Below are 20,925 nucleotides of genomic sequence, written 5' to 3' on the forward strand. Positions count from 1 at the left end.
ACCGCTGAATGAGTGTTACTCAGCTCAGAGTTTACTCCTGTACATCTCGCCCAGATCTGGGGTGATTCTACCTGGGGTTAGGACAGGGTTGGGGTGTTAGTTTGACTGTAGCCCCTTGGGTGCTTCAGCTTGTGAAGTCAGGATGAACAGGTGTAACCAGCCCCAGGCCTGCTGCCTTGCTACTTCTGTTGTTGCCACAACTCCCTTTGCCCTCAGACCCTCTCATTTTTGGGAGAAGGCAGGGTGAGATGGGGGCAGATGCTCCAATGGACTCCACTTATGGCCTTGGGAAAGCTGGGCTAGCTCATGGGACCATGTCAAAAGACAGTAGGTTTCATGTCCAACTCTGGAACTGGATGGGACAATCATAGGGTAGCTAGAAGGCAAAACTGGAGAGCAGTGAGGGGAATCGAGAGTACCTGCTTCCCGAGGAGCAGCTAGAATACTTGGTTATTATTACCAACGCAGCTGCAGCTGCAGGACCTGGCCCACTTCTACAAGCCTGTGACTGTTCCCAGGCTTCTGTCACACACCAGCATTCACCTGTCAGGGCTGCCGTAGGCGGGCTTGCATTTTGTGCATTGTACCAAGGTGCCCAGCTGAGGGTTGAGAGGACCTGAAATGCAGTCCACACTCAGCTCTCCAACCTGGGAATCCTGGAGCAAAAGACCCCTTCTGCTATGTTCTTGGGGCTAGGTCTGCCCAGAGTGGCCCATTTTTCCAGTCCCACCAAAGCCCTGGAATAGTGTAGTGGCACCTAGCTACCTGAACTTGTGAGCAGGTATCTACAGTCGACTGAGTTGCCACTATACCCTGGAGTGCCCCCTCTCTGGGCTTCCTCTTGGCCCTCATACCCACCTCCTACTCTTACCTACGTGCAGGTCCTAGGGCTGGCTGGGAGTCCGGGAGGGGAATGCCCTGGTAACTGAACAGGCTCACCCTTGAGTGTGGCCTAAGGCGGTTTCCTGCCTCATCCCAGTGGGCTCATTAGATGTTCCTGGCAGTGTGCCTATCCTGGGCAGGCTCGTGGTGACCATGGGACGCCGGGCCCAGGGCCCTAGTGCCCTCCCTCACACGCATCTTAGGAGAAAGGGTCACGGAACTGGAGATTACACACCCCCCTTTCCTCCTGCCACTCACTCCTCTACTGAATTCCCACCCACGCCCCGTAAGGACCCAGATGCCTAGGGACAGTGGGGCTATCTATGTCTGTGGTTTAAAACAAAATCCCTTGAAGTGGAGCATCCAGCTTGCCCTGCATCTGGGGTCCTTCATAGGGAACCCTAATTGTTGTTGATGAACAGCACGTTCCTGGGGTGCTTAAGATGCAGGGGGCCGATTTGTGGCCTTGCCCAGTGGCCAGTAGGGGGAGGAGGATGGGGGGACAGCCACTGGGGGCTCCACAGTCAGCTGGAAGTCTCTGAAAGGAATACTTCAAAGAAGTTGTAGAATTTGGGTTCTCTTTCGTTGGAACTACGATGCAGAGCTCCAGGACCAAAGCCTCGGTCAGGAGCAGGAGTGGTGCTGAGTAGAAACAATGGCGCCCAGTGCCTCCCAGCCTGGCCGTGTGGGGAGAAACAAAACACACCTGCTCTCATGGCCCTCCAAAGTCTTTTTGGGCCACCTTATTTGGACACTTAAAGGGAGTTATTATTATTATTATTATTTTGAGATGGAGTTTCGCTCTGTCTCCCAGGCTGGAGTACAGTGGTACCATCTCCGCTCACTGCAGCCTCCACCTCCCAAGTTCAAGTGATTCTCCTGCCTCAGCCTCTCGAGCAGCTGAGACTACAGGTGCCCGCCACCATGCCTAGCTAATTTTTGTATCTTTGTAGAGATGGGATTTCACCATGTTGGCCAGGCTGGTCTCGAACTTCTGACCTTAGGTGATCTGCCCATCTTGGCCTCCCAAAGTGCTGGGATTACAGGCATGAGCCACCACGTCCGGCCTTAAAGGGAGTTATTAATTCCCTCCTGCCCCAGAAGTGCCGGGCGGGAAAGCTCTGGACGCAGTATTTCTGAAGCAGATTGGACAGAAATCTGTAGGCCTGCAAACTGCAGTCAACAAAACCCCATTGAGCAGAGAGAATGGAGCATTTGGCACAAATCGGCTGCTTGCCCTCTGGCCCTGGAGGAGGCAGCCAGGGTCAAGGCTGCCCTGGGAAGCCCTGATGCTGGTCGCTTGTTGAGCCTTCAGCCCGGTTACTGGCTTCCCTCCTTGACATGGTCTCAACTGGACATGAGCCTTTGTGTCCAGCTCTGTCCTGGAGGCCGGCATCTCTCTGGCTCTGCAGAGGCTAGTGGAAGGCGCTCTAACTGTGGATGCTCAGAGCCTGGCTTTGTAAAGTAGCTTGCCACCCTTACTAACCGCACAATCTTGGGCAAGCTCCTGGCCTTCTCCAGGCCCATTTTCACATTAGCAAGATAGGAATAATGGCCATCTTCACAGTGTTCTGAGAGGATTACATGAAATGATGTATGTAAAGTGTTTGGCATGGTGCCTGGCACGTGCTGCATCCATAGTAAAAAGGTAGCTTCTGCTCTGGTGTGCTAGAAATCCCCTGCCAGCCTTGCTTGGTGAGGTTATTTGCATCCATTTTTGTGCACACTGGTGGTATGCAGGCCCTCTGCTAGGTGCCAAGCCTGTCAGGCTTAGCGCCTGCCCCGGTAGAAAAGACAAAGCAAGGCCCCCAGGGGCTGATTGGAGGTCATTATCAGGGGTCCTGCTTAATTATAGCCCAGTTATTAAGTGCTCCTGATTCAGCCTTTTCAAAGTCCTCCTTTGCATGAAGAACCTCCTCTGCATGGGGCTGGACCATGCCTCTCCCTGCCTGCCCTTCACTGGTTCTGCTCTGCCTTCTGCACAACCCACATCCAGCTGGTGTTGAAATACCTATGTGCCAACCCAGGAAAGCTCTAAACTTGCACAACTTTTGGGGCACATCTGGATATACCAGCATGTTCATCCTCTAGGCAAGAGGCAGAGGGTGGCACGGGGCCTGGAGAAAAGGCTAGACTTGGGTCATGTCATCAGTCACTCCTTCCTTTATCTTCTTAGAGCCTGTTGCGTCTCACTCCACCCCCATGGGTGCTCAGGCTGGCACAGGACTCAGGGGGCCTCTGATGTGGCGCTCCCTGGGGATTGGGGGAACAGGAACAACACAACGCAAGACTCGTGTGGTCGAAGCCTGCCTTCCCTCAGATTAGCTTTTTGGGAAGTCTGCTCCCTTGGACTGCATTCTCCATGCTTTTCCCCAGCTGGTTTCCCTGCCCCTCGTCTTCACATTCTGACCTCCCTGTGCTGGGAGTGGGACAGCTAGCCTGTCTGTAAGATAAGATAATTAAAAGCCTGGTGGCTCTTTCCCTGCCGCCGCCAAGTCATGCAGAGACGGAGGCTCAGGCTCGGTTGCGTTCAAGATTCGGCTTCACCCGTAACCCACTGCCACGGCCGAGGAAGGCATTGCTGCTGGAGGTGTAATGGACATTAATGCTGCTTTACAAGAGGTGCTGAAAACAGAGGTGCCTCTTCCACGATGGCCTAGCACGTGGAATTCGCAAAGCTGCCAAAGCCTTAGACAAGCGCCAAGCCCATCTTTGTGTGCTTGCATCCAACTGTGATGAGACTGTGTATGTCAAGTTGGTGGAGGACCTTTGTGCTGAGCACCAAATCAACCTAATTAAGGTTGATGACAACAAGAAACTGGGGGAATGGGTAGGTCTCTGTCAAATTGACAGAGAGGGGAAACCCCGTAAAGTGGTTGGTTGCAGTTGTATAGTAGTTAAGGACTATGGCAAGGAGTCTCAGGCCAAGGATGTCATCAGAGAGTACTTCAAATGCAAGAAATGAAGAAAATATCTTTGGCTCACAAAAAAAAAAAGCCTGGTACCCACAGTGGCTCTATACTTATTAGCTCACCATCGACCCTCTTCTGGGCGCTGAATACTGGAACACTAAGGGCTGGCTCCTGCCCTGTGGCAGAGATGGTCACAGAAGGGCAGAGTGGCTACAGAGTGATACACAGAGGTGGAGTGTTCTGTCCAGCTGCTAGAGTTCTGCCTCCCAGGCCTGTGATCTGACCTGTTGTGCATGGAAGCTCTATTCTGCACTCCTGGATCCATCTGGAAGCCCATCCTGCAGTCTAACAGGCTTCCGAGAGGTGGGGGGCCTGTGGCGAGGGGGTTTCAGTGGGGATGGTAGGTAGGAGACAGAAGCCATCATTTTACCATATTCCTAAAGAGGAGCCAAATTAGCCAACTTGTGTCCTCTTTTTTGGCATCTTTTGGCCCATCCTCTAGGAAGAGCAAAGAAAAGCGGCCATTATGGTGCACTCACTGTGTGCCAGGCACTGCTGTTGGGTGTGGAAGTGCATTGCTTTATCTCATGCAGATGAGGAAACCCAAGCTCAGTGAAGCTAACTCATTATCAAGGTCATGCAGCTATAGAAGAGTTTGGGACCAGGCCTTGGGCCACAGTTCTTGATTCAGCAACCACATTCTTTCCATTAGAACAGCTGCCTCCTGCTTCACCTGTGAATCGTACAAAAGCAGCAAGATGACCCGGCTCAGCCCTTGAATAATTGCAGGTTATATATTTCCATCTGTTAAAGAAATCTGTTGAGGTCAGTCTCTGGACGGGGCAGGGGATCCAGCCGAGGCCCCTGGTGGCATGGCCATGGTTGGAAAGAGGGCAGAGCTGGCAGACTTGGTCAGGAATGTGGCACACAGGAGACTGGGGCACACATCTCAGACATAAGTTTGCAAACTGAGGGGTAGTGGGCCACAGCCAGCCTGGAGATATTTTGTTTGACTTCAAGGTTCTTTAGAAAAATTTTGATTAGGCCGGGTGCGGTGGCTCATGCCTATAATCCCAGCACTTTGGGAGGCCGAGGCGGGTGGATCACCTGAGGTCAGGAGTTTGAGACCAGCCTGGCCAACATGGTGAAACCCCATCTCTACTAAAAATAGAAAAATTAGCTGGGCATGGTGGCGGGCACCTGTAATACCAGCTACTCAGGAGGCTAAGGGAGGAGAATCACTTGAACCTGGGAGACAGGGGTTGCAGTGAGCTGAGATTGTGCCATTGCACTCCAGCCTGGGCAACAAGAGCAAAACTCCGTCTCAAAAAAAAAAAAAAAGAAAGAGAAAAATTTTAATTAGTCACTGATATTTAAAACTTAGAAAATTTTACATAAAAATCTAGGTTTCCAGCTTTTCTGAAGATCTGGTAAGGTTGGACCCCCATTCCATGTAGCAGCACACGTCTGGGGCTACTACGTCTTGCCTGTGAAAAAGGGCTAGAGTAAAAGTAGAAGGCAAGAAGCAAGGGGAGGAGTAGGGAGCATGGAGAGAACCCATCTTGATTATTGATGGTCACTGACCCCTAATCTTTGCAGAACTTGGCACTGCCACTTACTGTGTTTATTTAGTCTTCTCAGCAATCCTGCAAGGCAGCCCTCTCAGGGCTGAGGATTTGTTCGGGGTTGCACAGCGGGTCAGTGATCAAGTGAGGATTCACACACATGTCTTGTGCACCTTCCAGTCCCTGAAGCTTGTTTCCTGTCTCCCTACCATACTTTCAGCTGTCATACTTCCATCTGTCATACTTCTTAATTCTTTTTTCTTTTTGTTTTTTTGAGATGGGGTCTCACTCTGTCACCCAGGCTGCAGTGGTGAGATCTTGGCTCACCGCAACCTCCGCCTCCCAGGCTTAAGTGATCTTCCCACCTCAGCCTCCTGAGTAGCTGGGACCACAGGCATATGCCACCATGCCCAGCTAATTTTTGCATTTTTGGTAGAGACAGGGTTTCATCATGTTGCCCAGGCTGGTCTAGAACTCCTGTCAGCTGTTATACTTCTGTGTGTTCAGTGCTTTTGGGAGAGGTCAGAGTGGTAGCAGTGCTTCTCAGACACACTTTTGTGAGTATGATGCTTCAGGACCCCCATATTGCCCCATTTTTCTCTGGGGCCCCTCTCTGGGCTGGAGCACTCTGACTGGGACTGTGTCATTCATTTGTTCAGTCAACAAACATTTATGGAACAACTGCTGGGAGCTCACCTGACCAGTTGATACAAATATGAATAAGACATGGTCTTGATCTTGAAGATGCTCTCAGCTTGGTGGAAGAGAAGAGCACAAAGACCGGGCGCGGTGGCTCACGCCTGTAATGCCAACACTTTGGGAGGCCGAGGCAGGCGGATCACCTGAGGTCGGGAGTTCAAGACCAGCCTGGCCAACATGGTGAAACCCCATCTCTACTAAAAAAAAAAAAAAAATACAAAAATACAAAAATTAGCCGGGCATGATGGCGGGTGCCTGTAATTCCGGCTACTCAGGAGGCTGAGACTGAGGCGGAAGAATTGCTTGAACCCAAGGTTCAAGGTTGCAGTGAGCCAAGATCATGCCATTGCACTCCAGCCTGGGTGACAGAGCAAGACTGTCTTAAAAAAAAAAAAAAAAAAGAGTAGAGCACAGAAAGACCATCATCATCATCATCAAACATTGCCATCATCAGATAGTGTCACCAGTGCACTGCAAGATGTGTGAACAGGAAATGATGGGCATACGGAGAAGGGCCCTTGCCCAGCCGGGGATTCAGGAAGTCCTCCTGGAGGAGGGGGAACTGAGCTGAGTCTCAAAGGATGAGTGTGAGTTAGTCAAAAGGAAAGCCTTCTGGGTGGAGGGGACTTCCTGAACAGACTGGAGATGAGAATTGGGCCCTTGAGTTGCAGTTCCATGTCACTTGGTCAAACCAGGAGGTGGGTGGGTGGCAAGGGCTGGCAAGTTAGGAGCTCGGACGATGGGGTGCTATTGAAGTTTTTAGGCAGAACAGTGATGGCTCCCAGATGCAGCATAGCAGCTAGCCTGGAGGTGGGAGGCTGGTTGGGAGGCTGCTGTGGTGGTGGCCTAGGTGAGAGAGGATGGTGCCAGGCTCAGGACTGTGGTAGTGTGGATGGTGAGGGGAATGGATTTGGAAAATATTGAGAGAAAATTGGCAGGATTTGATTATAGACTGGACTTCCGAGGGAGGAGGATGGTGAGACACCCAGGTGAGTGGTGCTACACACAGACACAAAATCCCGAGCCAGGGAGTGGGACTGGAAGGGGGCGGTGAGGTGGTGGGAGGCACCCACAGAGGCCCTCCTGCACTGTGTGTGGGGTCTGATGTGTTGGAGGAAGATCTGCTCTTGGATGAAGAGATTTGGGGATCGCCAGCATCCACGTCATTGAAGTGATGAGCATGGACGTGTGACCCAGGGGCTTGAACAGAGTAAGAAGAGCAGGGCCAAGAGCAGACGGACCCAGAGAGCAAGAACATTCAGGAGAAAATTCTGAGGCAGGAGGGTGGTCAGCAACACAGACGCTGCAGCCAGGTGGCCCAGGGTCAGGTGGCATCCCCCCCACTCCTCCCGGGGACGACTCGCACCTGAAACAAAGGTAATAAAACACGGCAGCCTTGTGAGGATGACATGACTTAATCCATTTAAAGGGCTGAGGAAGTGTTCACATACTTTAGCTCTTTGAGGGCTAGAGGCCCAGAAGGCATGCGAGGGAGACATGGGGTGATGCTTGAGACTAGGGGCACAGACACCTAGAGGACGGGGCGGTGTGGCCCGTGTCTGGGATCTGTCAGCGAGGCAATCCCTGGGATCTTGGCAGGGCTGGCCCTGCTGAGCATGGGGCTGGCTGAGGCCCAACTTCTGTGGAGGAGTGAGTGGAAGGTGAGAGGCAGAGATGGCATGGGGTGGCTGTTCTCTTTGGGAGCTTGTCTAAGGCAGGTGGAGGGAGGCACAAAAGTTTCTAGAATGGACATTGGAACAAAAACTGCTTTCTGAGAGGCAGAGTTGGTGACATAGGATTTGGTCTCTGAGGAGATGGGGCGGGAAGTTGAGGTTGTTTATGCCTGATGACCCCGATTTCCTTGGAAGAACTGGAGACATCTATAAAGGCAGGAAGGCAGACCCAGGGCAGAGGCCCTAGGAGCGGGGTTGTTAGCGGGGAGCCAGCCCCTGAGCAGAGGGACTGAGCGTGGCCCTGGGTAGGCCTGTGAGGAGGCAGGCGGCGGGCAGGCTCCTAAGGTGACAGCAGTGGTCTCTGCAGCCGTGGCACAGGCCCTAGGTCGGGGCTGGGACTGCCTGGGGGTTCTGGAAGAGGCTCTTGGTCTGCCCCCTTGGGGCTGTAGCAGTGGCTTTCCAGGGCATGCCCCAGGAGCACAGATGCTGTGAGGCCAGGTTCCCTTGCCCTCGTTGCCACTTTCTTGGTGACCTCAGTCCATGGGAGGACCCTTGGCACACAACACCCCCAACCTCTGCCCAGAGTCCCTGGTCAGAGACTCGACTCTGGCACTGGGCTGGTGTCAGCAGAATGTGGCCCCCCTCCTCCATGCTCCGTGAGGAAGAGGTGGCTGCCCTGCCCAACACTGGCCGTGTGGAGGAAGGAAGTGCACCCAGGTTGGCAGTGTGTCCCAGTTTCCTGCTGACTGCGGCCCCGTCAGCACTCCTGCCCTGGAGGTGGGGCTGCTGCTGGGATAAGTGGGTCCAAGGTTCTGGTGACTTATTGTGACATCCCTGGGGACGAAGGGCTACAACAGCCTTTCAGGAGGCTCTCTGGGGACTTGTCCCGCCCAGACCCCTCTCTGAGAGTGGGGGAGGCCACTGGCTGCCTCCTTGTACTGGAGGCCCCTTCCCCGCCGACTCCACAGGGAAGCTGGTGTTTTCTGGCCTGATCCTGCTGGGGCCTGTAGAGGGTGGGATGTTAGGGCCAGGTCAGCGTCTTGCTGCCGTGCCCGGACCCACAGTAGAGAGAAAGGTGGGGTGGGGCTCTGAGTCACAGCGCTGCTGCAGCTAGCTGGCTGGCCTGGGGTGGGGACTACCCAGGGCGGGGATGGTGCTGAGCCCTATTCCTGTCTCACCCCAGAGAGCTCCAGGCTTCCGGCTGAGTCCCATGGAAGGAGGACCCTTACATGGGGCTGGGGGCTGAGTATTCCCATATCACTTCCTACTCAGAACCCCACTTCCTGGGGTGGGGGGTGGGGACCCTGCAGGTGACTCTTATGCGCCCAGTCCATGTGCCGTCTCCCTCCAGGGAGGGACAGGGCAGCCCCAGACCAGCCCCATTCTGCCTTCTTGAAGGATGATCTGCCTAGTGGGATGCACTGGCCTTGGAGAAGCCCCTGGCTGAAGCCTGTCGGGGTGGAGGGAGAGGGTTCACCCTGAGTGGGAAAACCGGCCGCAGCCTCGGCGTGCCCTGCTTTCTTCGTACTGGACTAACCCACTGGATAGATGGATTTAGAGGATGTCCGAGCAGCACAGGCAGCCCAGGAGAGCGAGCGAGACACTCTTTGACACAACGGAAAGCATAAAAGCTAAGACTGACCCCAAGGTGCGCCAGCCCCTCACAGGAAGTAAAGTGCAGAAACACCCTCTCCCCGTCACCCCTGCACAAAGAGCACCTAGGAGTGAGTGTGCAAGCGTGGACAAGCCCTGCGGTACCGTGTATACACACACACACACACACACACACACCACACAGGCAAGCTCAGGCAGGGTCCTGCACAGATGTCTGCAGTCACTCTGGAGGTGACCCAAGCACCTGGGCCCTTAGACAGTAACACCACTCACACCGACCACAGACTAGCTCGCGCCCACAACATGAGCCTGTGACACGCAAGTCTCTGTTTCTGAGCTGATGCTGTCTGGCTTTGGCCATGAGACCCTCGTGTGACCAGGTGTGTGCCTAAGTTAGAATCGCCCAGGCTAAGTTCGTGAACCCCCTGGATGAGGGAGGCCCGACTCCTGCAAGGAGCCCTGCCCTTCTGGCAGCTCTCACTGGGCCGGATTTTCCTGCGGGGCTTTTGGATTTTGTTTTTGAGTCACTCATTGACTGTTGGTCGTGTGCCAGACACCATGCCACACTGCAAACCATGTGCAACGTTGTTTTGAGGAAAGCTGTCTCAGTAAATGTGGGTTATTATGTATATTATTATTTACATACGTAATCTCATTTTTTCTACTAACAACCCCATGAGGCAAAGTGTTATTATTTTCCCCATTTTACAGATAAGGAAAACGGGGCTTTGAGAGGTTAAGTGGCATGTCGTGGTGGCACACAGCCAGTAAGTGGTAGAGGATGGCTTTGAACCCAGGTCTCTAACTCCACTCTGCACACCATGGCTGTCTGAGTCTCAGAGCAGAGAGATGAGGGCAGGTGTGGAAGGGAAGCCCCAGAAGGAGAAAGCCTGGTTAAGGGGCCCTTCACCCCCATCTCCAAGGCACATTCCACTTTCTGTCCCTTTGTCGTTTCATTCACTCTACTCCCAGCATGGCTGGAGGGCTTGTGGCTGGCTCGTTTGGAGGCCTGGGCTGAACCAGGGACTGGCTGGTCTGTAGGTTTCCCCTCCAGCCGGCTGCACTCTCTAGTGCCCGAGGCAGGTTTCCACCCCTTCTCCCAGGCGTAAGTGGGATTGAGTTGCCACCTGGGACTGAGGCTTATCTCTGACTCTTGGCATTTCTTTGTCTGGACAGATTCCAAGGGCGGTCTGCTGCCCAGTCTTACAGGGCCCGCCCAGGTGGAAACGCTCTTCTGCAGGTAGATAAGCACGGGCAACCAGCTTATCTGAACCAGCCCTTGCTTCCAGAGAACTATGGAAAAATCCAAAAGATAAGGAGGGACCGCAGTGTCTGTCTTGGTCTCACTCCTCATGAGACTCCTGTGATCTTTATATGTCTCATTCCTCCCGTGACATGTATGAGAAACTACAGCTCAGTGAGACGATGTCTCTGCTGCCTGACAGAAGGGCCTACTTGAGGGCCGGGCTCGCTGGCTCAGCCACCTGACCCCCGTCATCCTGTTGACTAGTGTCACCCCCACCCGAGGGCTTCCTTCCCCATTTGCTGCCAGGTGTAAAGCTGAGCTTCAGCTGGGCGCGGTGGCTCAGGCCTATAATCCCAGCACTTTGGGAGGTCGAGGCGGGCGGATCACCTGAAGTCAGGAGTACGAGAGACCAGCCTGGCCAACATGGTGAAACCCTGTCTTTACTGAAAATACAAAAATTAGCCGGGCATGGTGGTGGGCACCTGTAATCCCAGCTTCTTGGGAGGCTGAGGCAGGAGAATCACTTGAACCTGAGAGGTGCAGGTTGCACCATTGCACTCCAGCCTGGGCAACAAGAGCGAAACTCCGTCTCAAAAAAAAAAAAAAAAAAAAAAAAAAAGCCTGAGCTGCTGGGCGTGGTGGCTCACGCCTGTAACCCCAGCACTTTGGGAGGTCGAGGCGGGTGGATCACCTGAGGTCAGGAGTTCGAGACCAGCCTGACCAACATGGAGAAACCCTGTCTCTATTAAAAATACTTTGCCAGGCATGGTGACGTATGCCTGTAATCCCAGCTACTCAGGAGGCTGAGGCAGGAGAATCGCTTGAACCTGGGAGGTGGAGGTTGTGGTGAGCCAAGATTGTGCTATTGCACTCCAGCCTGGGTAACAACAGCAAAACACCGTCTCAAAAAAAAAAAAAGGCTGAGCTTCCCCCAAATGGCTGGTATGTGTTCCTCCTTATGGACATTGAGGATGGAGTAGCTTCATTTCCCATTTTTCTTTGGCCACCAGGAGGCCCAGCACTAAAGGCACAGCCCTTCTCTACCAGCTGTGCGAAGACTCATTGACCTACTCGTGAATTTTTACTTCCTTGCTGGTTGAGATGTTTTTCTTCAGATTTGGGTTTTCTCTGCTCCTGATTTTAATGTTTATATTTCACTACTTTTTTTTCTTCACGTCTCCCCACCCTTTATGGAACCAGGCTGGGGGTATGTAAAAACACTCCACAGGTAAACACACATGAAGTCATCTTCACAGCTGCTTGGTTGGGCATGTTGCACTTTTTGCTTCCTCAGCTTCGTGAGAATGTTTGTGTGGTCATAACCAATGGTCCGCTACAGCGTGCCTGAGGTTGGTCAGGGTGCTGCTCTTTGCTTGTTTTTCTGTTCTCATCAGCTGCTTAGAATTTTAAAAATAATTTCTCTCCAAACCCTTTAGTTACCCAAAGCATAAACAGTACCTTGGTGGGTAAGTGTATGTGTGTTTCTTTTTTTTTCTTTGATTTATATATTTCACATTATATAAGGATAACCTGCTTATTAGAGAATCTAAAAATGATAACAAGTAAAAAAGAAAAGAAAGCTACCTGTAATTCTACCAGGGAGCTCATGTTTTAGTATTTTGTGATACATCCTTCTGGATTTTTTCCTATGCTTATATTTTTCCCACAAAAAATAGAATTCGACCATACATATTAAATATAACCTTAATTTTCACTTCGTGGTAGATAATTCGTGTCTTTCCTTGTTGTTGTTCTGCAAAAACAAAAGATACTTAAAATGTGTACCAAGGTCTGGGCGCAGTGGCCCACACCTGTAATCCCAGCACTTTGGGAGGCTGAGGCGGGCAGATTGCTTGAAGCCAGGAGTTCAAGACCAGCCTGGCCAACATGGCAAAACCCTGTCCCTACCAAAAATACAAAAGTTAGCCGGGCATGGTGGCACATGCCTGTAATCCCAGCTACTCGGGAGGCTGAGGCAGAAGAATTGCTTGAACCTGGAAGGCAGAGGTTGCGATGAGCTGAGATCATGCCAGTGCACTCCAGCCTGGGCAACAGAGTGAGACTCAGTCTCAAAAAATAAATAAAATAAAATTTGTATCAAGGATACATGCATGTATATATATATTTTTAAGTATAGAAGGGCTTATGATAAAAAGCAAAAATGTCTGTCCTCCCCCGCTCCAGGCCAATTTAAAAGGGACTTTTAATCATTTAGGGTTCTTAGGGTTCTTGTTCATTATTTCCTCCATTTTTTTTTTCTTTTTGAGATGGAGTTTCACTCTTGTTGCCCAGGCTGGAGTGCAATGGCACGACCTTGGCTCACCACAACCGCTGCATCCCAGGTTCAAGCGATTCTCCTGCCTCAGCCTCTCGAGTAGCTGGGACTACAGGCATGTGCTACCACGCCTGGCTAATTTTATATTTTTAGTAGAGACGTGATTTCTCCATGTTGGTCAGGCTGGTCTCGAACTCCCGACCTCAGGTGATCCACCCCAAAGTGCTGGGATTATAGGCGTGAGCCACCACACCCGGCCTATTTCCTCTATATTTTTAAGTAAAATACTTACACCACTATTTCTTGGCTTATTTGAATTCCTGACTTTCCCTCACTTACATCTCCCTTCCCTTCCTCCCCCCAACATATTCTGTCACCGTACTGTATTCATTTCCTTTATTGGTTACCTTTGCAATATAAAACAGTACACTTGACCTGTATTTATTATTCCATTAGCCATTGGCAGCAGCTTGTGACAACCCTGCTACCATATTATGATGTCTGTCATCAGTTCTGGTTTCTGAGGTCAAAATTGAAAACACTCCCATTCTGTGTAATAACCATCAATCTCAAAGTTAAAGACCAGTGCTTTTTTGGGAGGCTGACGCGGGCAGATCACTTGAGTTCAGGAGTTTGAGACCAGCCTGGCCAACATGGTGAAACCCCGTCTCTACTAAAAATACAAAAATTAGCTGGGTGTGATGGTGCATGCCTGTAATACCAGCTACTTGGGAGGCCGAGGCAGGAGAATCACTTGAACCTGGGAGGTGGAGGTTGCAGTGGGCCAAGATCATGCCACTGCACTCCAGCCTGGGCAACAGAGCGAGACTTCGTCTCAAAAAGAAAAAAAAAAAAGCCAGTGCTCAACATTTGCATTACTCTGTCAATGCAAATAGCATTCACTGCAGGGCCCACTTAACGTTTCCTTCTCTTTGGGTCTAATGTCACTCAAAGGAAAGTGTTAAATGTATTTTCCTTTCTTAATATTCTATTATGTGCTCAAAACTCATCACTTTATATTTTAGTTTGCTTGATATTTTGACCATGCCTTTCTTGCTTGTTTTTCTGGAGCTTCTAATACATCATCTTTTTCCCCAGCTGCATAGTATTCAGTTGGATTGGGGTATCATAATTTATTTTGACAAGGTCCCCTCTGGTTGGACTGACTCTTTGGTTTCCAGTTTTTTATTAATGTGAAGGGTGCCGTAGTAAGTATCCTTGTACATACATCTCTGCATCATTTCTTATGTAATGTTTGAGAGTCCAGGAATGCTGCTCGCCCATCAAACCTGATCCCCCTGCCCCCAGCCCCTTGCCACCCTTTGCCTTGCTGATTACCTTCCTTTAAGCCAGTCCATCTAGAGGTTGGTGTGAAGAGGCATCCCGTGGGAGGGGTGGCCCCAGGTAATACCCATCTTCCTCTCCCCAGGCTCTGAAGAGCGGCCATTCCTCAGATTCGAAGCTGAAAACATCTCCAACTACACAGCCCTTCTGCTGAGCAGGGATGGCAGGACCCTGTACGTGGGTGCTCGAGAGGCCCTCTTTGCACTCAATAGCAACCTCAGCTTCCTGCCAGGCGGGGAGTACCAGGAGGTGAGAGATGTTGCCTGGAGCTGGCTAGGCTGGGCAGAGGACCACAGAGGGAAGATGGACGGGAAGCTTGACCTTCTGGGTCTGAGGTTGATGCCAATGGGAGAGGAGGGAGGCTTAGCAAACCCTCCATTTTGTCCACTACCTTCCCCTTTCTCATTCCCCAGCTGCTTTGGGGTGCAGACGCAGAGAAGAAACAGCAGTGCAGCTTCAAGGGCAAGGACCCACAGGTGAGCCCACACCTGGAAGGGAGCTGAGCTGCAGGAGGGATGGAGGGTGGTGGACTTCCATCCAGGCCAGAGGCGGGAGGTGGGAGCAGATACAGCCATGTATGGTGGGAAGGGCATAAGCTTCTGAGATGGCCAGGCCTGGGTTTGAATCCCAGCACTACACTTACATCTCTATGACCTTCGACAAGTAGATTCACCTTTCTAAGCTTTAGTGAGCCCACCTGTGAAATGGGGATATGATCTGGTCTCACTGGGCTTACAGTGAGGATTCAGGAAACTAATAGGTGTAAGGCACCTGGCTTATAGATACAAGAACTAACAAGTCAGCTTCCAGCATGAACAGGGATTGGGTGGGGTGAGAGTTGTGTCCCTCTGCAGATGATTCCTGATGTAGCACATCTGACAGATTCTGGTGTGGTTTTGGACAAAGCACAGGATGAAATCTGGTCCAACCCAGGTTGTCCTGGAGGACTCATCATCATCCCTAGAGGCCTCCTGCTCCTGCTCCTAAGTGCAGCAGGTGCTGGGTAAGGTGAGGGCAAAAGAGTGCTGGACTTGGGATCAAGACACAGGTTCAAGTCCTGGCTGCCATTCTGTTATTCAGCTAACATTGATTAAGCACGCACTCTGTGTCCGTGTACTTTTAGGTACTGGAGATTTAATTGTGAAAAAGCAGGCTTGGCACAGTGGCTCACACCTGTAATCCCAGCACTTTGGGAGGCTGAGGCAGGTGGATCACAAGGTCTCCACCTCATGGTCTCCTGAGTGTCTCAGGAGTTCGAGACCAGTCTGGCCAACATAGTGAAACCCCGACTCTACTAAAAATACAGAAAACGTTAGCCAGGCATGGTGGCAGGTGCCTGTAGCCCCAGCTACATGGGAGGCTGAAGCAGGAGAATCGCTTGAACCTGGGAGGTAGAGGTTGCAGTGAGCCGAGATCGCACCACTCCAGCCTGGGTGACACAGTGAGACTGTGTTTCAAAAAAAAAAAAAAGAAAGAAAAAGAAAAAGTAGTCAGTTTACAAATGTTATTGGCGGGGGTGGGATGGAATAAGGTGGTCAGGTTACATTTCATTAAAAAAGTGACATTTGAGCCAAAATCAGGAGAGAGTGAGGAGCTGACCGTGGCACATCTGGAGGAGGGCAGGACTTTTCATTTCACTCTGAGGGAGGTATTTGGGAGGCTAGGGGAAGGCTGAGCAGAGATGTGACATGGTCCCACCTGTGTACTAAGAGGGTCACTCTGGCTACTGCGGTAGAGTAGCCTCCATGGGGAAGGACAGGAGGAGGGAGAGCAGTGAGGGGTGAGAGATGGGGTGGCTCGGACCAGTGAGGAATACTCAGATTCCGGATGCATTTTGAAGATGGAGCCACCAGGATTACTGGGTGGGAAATGATGGGGTATGACCAACAAGAAGAGTCAAGGCTGAGTGGATTTAGGGCCACGGTGACTGAAAAGACAGAATTAATGAAAGTGGCAAGATCTCGGGGGGAAGCGTGTCTTTTAGGGAGGACCAGAAAGAAGCTTGGTTGCAGGTGCCAGTTAGACACCCACTTGAAGGTGATGCATGAATCTGGGGTTCAGGGTTCAGGGCTGAGCATTCCTCCTGCTCTGGGCTGTGGCTTCATCAGCTCGCAGCTTGGTTGGGAGGGGCCTGTGGTTTTCAAGGACGCTTCTGGGGGCCAGTACAACTCAAGGAGGTAGGATTCTGTGCCCTCACACCTAGGCCGAAGGAAAGTTTGCCAGTCACAAAACTAGCTGAGCCCCTGGGCTCCCTGCAGCACACACACTCTACACACACTCTATGCACGCTCCACTGTGCCCCTAGAAAACCCGTGGGTTCTTTGTTCCTAGACTTGAGTGCCCCATCCCCAGTCCTGGGAGCAGAGGCCGGGCCTGGGTGTCGTGGGGGAGGGCTCGGCGGTGCCCCCTGGTGGCATGCTTGGGCATGGGACTGACATCCCCTCGCTTCTTCCCCCCAGCGCGACTGTCAAAACTACATCAAGATCCTCCTGCCGCTCAGCGGCAGTCACCTGTTCACCTGTGGCACAGCAGCCTTCAGCCCCATGTGTACCTACATCGTGAGTGCCCTGTCCTCAGCCCTGAGGCTGGCCTGGGAACTGCCCCTCTTTCTGCCCCAGGGATCCAGTTCTGTAGCGTAGACCCCGGGTGAAAGGCAGGGCCCAGAGGGAGGTTTCTAGGTACCACTGGCCTCCAAGAGCCCTGAGGTCCCACACCCTGGCACAAAGCTCAGCCCTGACAGCCATGTGTCCCTGTGCAGGGAGGCGGGGGCACATGCAGTCACTCACCCATGAAGATCCTGTGCCACCCAGGCCTTGCTGCCCTCTCCTGCTTCTTCCAGCATCTCTCCCTCTCCTTTGCTTGATTCTCTTGTCTTATCTTGTACACCCCCTCCTCAGCACACACCCCTAGCAGAGGGTGGCATTTGATGCTGTGAGTTGGAGCCCGGCTTTGGGGTCAGACACGCCTGGGTTTGAATCACATTGCTGCCCCTTCCAGGCTCACATCATTTTTTTTTTTTTTTTTTTTTTTTTTTTTTTTTTTTGAGACGGAGTCTCGCTCTGTCGCCCAGGCTGGAGTGCAGTGGCACGATCTCGGCTCACTGCAAGCTCCGCCTCCCGGGTTCACGCCATTCTCCTGCCTCAGCCTCCTGAGTAGCTGGGACTACAGGCGCCCTCCACCACACCTGGCTAATTTTTTCTATTTGTTAGTAGAGACGGGGTTTCACTATGTTAGCCAGGATGGTCTTGATCTCCTGACCTCATGATCCACCCGCCTCGGCCTCCCAGAGTGCTGGGATTACAGGCGTGAGCCACTGCGCCCGGCCAGGCTCACATCATTTTCTAAGCCTCACCTCCTCCGCCAGGTGGGTCTGATAACGTGTCCCGCGTCGGGTCACTGTGAGGCAGTGCGGCACTGTGTCTGGGTGAGGCCTCTCCAGAGGCCGACTGTCTGGGTTCAAACCTTTCAGCACCGTGTCCTGGCTGAGGACGGCCTCCCTGACACCTGACCCCTTCTGTCCCGCACACCTCACCTGCCTGCAGAGTTGCCTTTTCCTGCACTCCTCTCTTTTTCTCACCAAGCCCGCTCCTCATCCCTGGAGTGCCCCTGAGCCCATGTGTCCGCCCTCCTGCAGAACGTGGAGAACTTCACCCTGGCAAGGGACGAGAAGGGGAATGTCCTCCTAGAAGATGGCAAGGGCCGTTGTCCCTTTGACCCGAATTTCAAGTCCACGGCCCTGGTGGTTGGTGAGTGTTGAGGGCAGGATGGGTTCATTGAGGTTCCATGTAGGGGCACGCAGGGCCAGAGGGCTAGCTTTGGACAGGCTGGGTCCATGCCATGCTTATTTCCAAGGGGACAGAATGGCCAGGGGCTTGCCTTGGGTTTGGTTTTTCCAAGTTCCAGCTTCCTTCTCTGCCCACCACAGACAAAACGGGCAGTGCTGGGGTCACTCTGGGCCCTGAGCAGGGAGAAGGGGCCGTGCTGAGGAGCCTGTTCCCATGGGAATGTTTTCTTGGCAGATGGCGAGCTCTACACTGGAACAGTCAGCAGCTTCCAAGGGAATGACCCGGCCATCTCCCGGAGCCAAAGCCTTCGCCCCACCAAGACCGAGAGCTCCCTCAACTGGCTGCAAGGTGAAGTCCTCTTGCCACCACTCAGAGGGCAGGGATCCTGTTCACCTGGCCCTAGAATGGGACACTTTCCCCCAGCAGGGCCTGTCTCCAGGGTTCCTGGGCTGACTCTGAGCTCCTGACCTGGTCCCTACAGACCCAGCTTTTGTGGCCTCAGCCTACATTCCTGAAAGCCTGGGCAGCTTGCAAGGCGATGATGACAAGATCTACTTTTTCTTCAGCGAGACTGGCCAGGAATTTGAGTTCTTTGAGAACACCATTGTGTCCCGCGTTGCCCGCATCTGCAAGGTGAGGGGAACGGGCCAACAGGGTGGCCACCCCAGGGACCTCAAAGCCTCCACAGCTGCAAGATCACCCACATCCATGCATGGCCTTTCCCATCCCCCAGGGAGTACAGCTTGGCTAACAGCTTTTCTCTCTCACCTTTTAAATTAAAATATCTTACTACTTTTTTCTTTTTTTTCTTCTTATTTTTAGACAGGATCTTTGCTCTGTCACTCAGGCTGGAGTGCAGTGGCACAATCACGGTTCACTGCAGCTTCGACCTCCTGGGCTCAAGCAGTTCTCCTACCTCAGTCTCCCGAGTAGCTGAGACTACAGGTGTGCGCCCCCATGCCCAGCTAATTTTTGTATTTTTTGTAGAGATGGGGTTTTACCACGTTGCCCGGGCTGGTCTCAAACTCCTGGGCTCAAACAATCCACCCACCTCGGCTTCCCAAAGTGCTGGGATTACGGGCATGAGCCACTGCACCCAGCCATTTTTTTTTTTTTTTTTTTTTTACTTAAAAAATGTGGAAATAGCCGGGCATGGTGGCTCATGCCTGTAATCTCAGCACTTTGGGAGGCCGAGGTGAGTGGATCACCTGAGGTCAGGAGTTTGAGACCAGCCTGGCCAACATGGTAAAACCCCATCCCTACTAATAATACAAAAGTTAGCTGGGCGTGGTGGTGCACGCCTGTAATCCCAGCTACTCGGAAGGCTGTGGCAAGAGAATCGCTTGAACCTGGGAGGTGGAGGTTGCAGTGAGCTGAGATCGTGCCACTGCACTCCAGCCTGGGTGACAGAGCAAGACTCCGTCTCAAAAAAAAAAAAAAAGTGAAAATAGAGAACTATACACACAAAAATCACTTACAAGATAAAGAGGCACTGTAGCATCAGCTGGAGAGCACAGACCCCAGAGGCCAACTGCCCAAGTTCAAACCCTGCTGGCCTAGGATCTTGGGCAAGTCCCTCACCCCCTCGGTTAACAGTTTCCTCATTTGTTAAATAGGAATAATAACACTGACCTCAGAGTTGTTATGTGAATTAATTAATCCATGCCAAGCTCTTAGAAATGTGGTGGGCAGTGACTAAATGTGAACTATGAGTATTACCCCACCACCCCAGCACAAGAAGGAGTCACTGGTAACATTTTAGAATGCTCCCTCCGAATGTTTTTTTGTTTGTTTGTTTGTTTGTTTTGCATATATGTAACTCTGTGTATTTATATATATATTTTTTTCCCTTTTGAGACAGGGTCTCACTTTGTCACCCAGGCTGGCGTGCAGCAGTGAGATTTCACTGCGACCTCCGCTGCCCAATCTCAGGCAATCCTCTCACCTCAGCCTCTCATGTAGCTGGGACTACCAGCATACACCACCATGCCCAGCTAATTTTTTTGTATTTTTAGCAGAGACAGGGTCTCAAACTCCTGAGCTCAAGTGATCCACCCGCCTTGGCCTCCCAAAGTGCTGGGATTATAGGCATTAATAATATAAGTACAGTCCCGACCTTGTACTTACATTATTAACTCACTCACGACCATGGCATTAGGCTATATTGGGGTCCTTTGGCTGCCTTGTTTGCTCAGCAGTGAATCGCATCCATATTTAGGAAGGCTCTGCTTAGTCACAGTAAGGACCATCCTCCTGATGGATGTGTACACTGCTCTTCCTGACTTTAGATGGAACTTGGTCCTGGCCTTCTCCTGCCCTTCAGTCCTGGTGTCTGGGGTGGGTCCATCGAGGCAGTCCTGTGCCATGCATCCCCGTCATGGCTCAGCGTGTGCCTAAGCCCAGCCCATCTGCCTCTCCCTCCAGGGCGATGAGGGTGGAGAGCGAGTGCTGCAGCAGCGCTGGACCTCATTCCTCAAGGCCCAGCTGCTGTGCTCACGGCCCGACGACGGCTTCCCCTTCAACGTGCTGCAGGACGTCTTCACGCTGAGCCCCAGCCCCCAGGACTGGCGTGACACCCTTTTCTATGGGGTCTTCACTTCTCAGTGGTAGGGCCTCCAGACCTCGCTGGAGATGGAAGGGTGAAGGGTGGCTGGGACTGGGGCCCCCAGGGCTCCTGGGTTAATCTGGTTATTTCCTCTGCAGGCACAGGGGAACTACAGAAGGCTCTGCCGTCTGTGTCTTCACCATGAAGGACGTGCAGAGGGTCTTCAATGGCCTCTACAAGGAGGTGAACCGTGAGACGCAGCAGTGGTACACCGTGACCCACCCGGTGCCCATACCCCGGCCTGGAGCGGTGGGTACTGGCTCCCTGCACCCAGAAGAGGTGCTGGGAAGATGTGGGTCCCCACACCATGCTGGGACCAAGATTG

General features: G+C 52.3%; 1 protein-coding gene and 1 pseudogene across 3 annotated transcripts in view; both read left to right on the top strand.

Moving 5' to 3' along the window:
- Positions 1-20,925, top strand: part of SEMA4B (semaphorin 4B) — a 44,847-nt gene that overhangs the window by 18,320 nt on the left and 5,602 nt on the right. For all 3 annotated transcript variants that reach the window (XM_054450403.2, XM_054450405.2, XM_054450402.2), the window contains 8 exons: positions 14,296-14,459; positions 14,624-14,686; positions 16,670-16,768; positions 17,845-17,956; positions 18,230-18,343; positions 18,477-18,628; positions 20,420-20,601; positions 20,699-20,849. In XM_054450403.2, the coding sequence (XP_054306378.1) occupies positions 14,296-14,459; positions 14,624-14,686; positions 16,670-16,768; positions 17,845-17,956; positions 18,230-18,343; positions 18,477-18,628; positions 20,420-20,601; positions 20,699-20,849 (1,037 nt within the window). The remainder of the gene's footprint in view (positions 1-14,295; positions 14,460-14,623; positions 14,687-16,669; positions 16,769-17,844; positions 17,957-18,229; positions 18,344-18,476; positions 18,629-20,419; positions 20,602-20,698; positions 20,850-20,925) is intronic.
- Positions 1,479-12,904, top strand: LOC129014510 (small ribosomal subunit protein eS12-like; annotated as a pseudogene).

The sequence above is a fragment of the Pongo pygmaeus genome, chromosome 16 (genome assembly GCF_028885625.2).
Source record: "Pongo pygmaeus isolate AG05252 chromosome 16, NHGRI_mPonPyg2-v2.0_pri, whole genome shotgun sequence".
Classification (NCBI taxonomy): domain Eukaryota; kingdom Metazoa; phylum Chordata; class Mammalia; order Primates; family Hominidae; genus Pongo; species Pongo pygmaeus.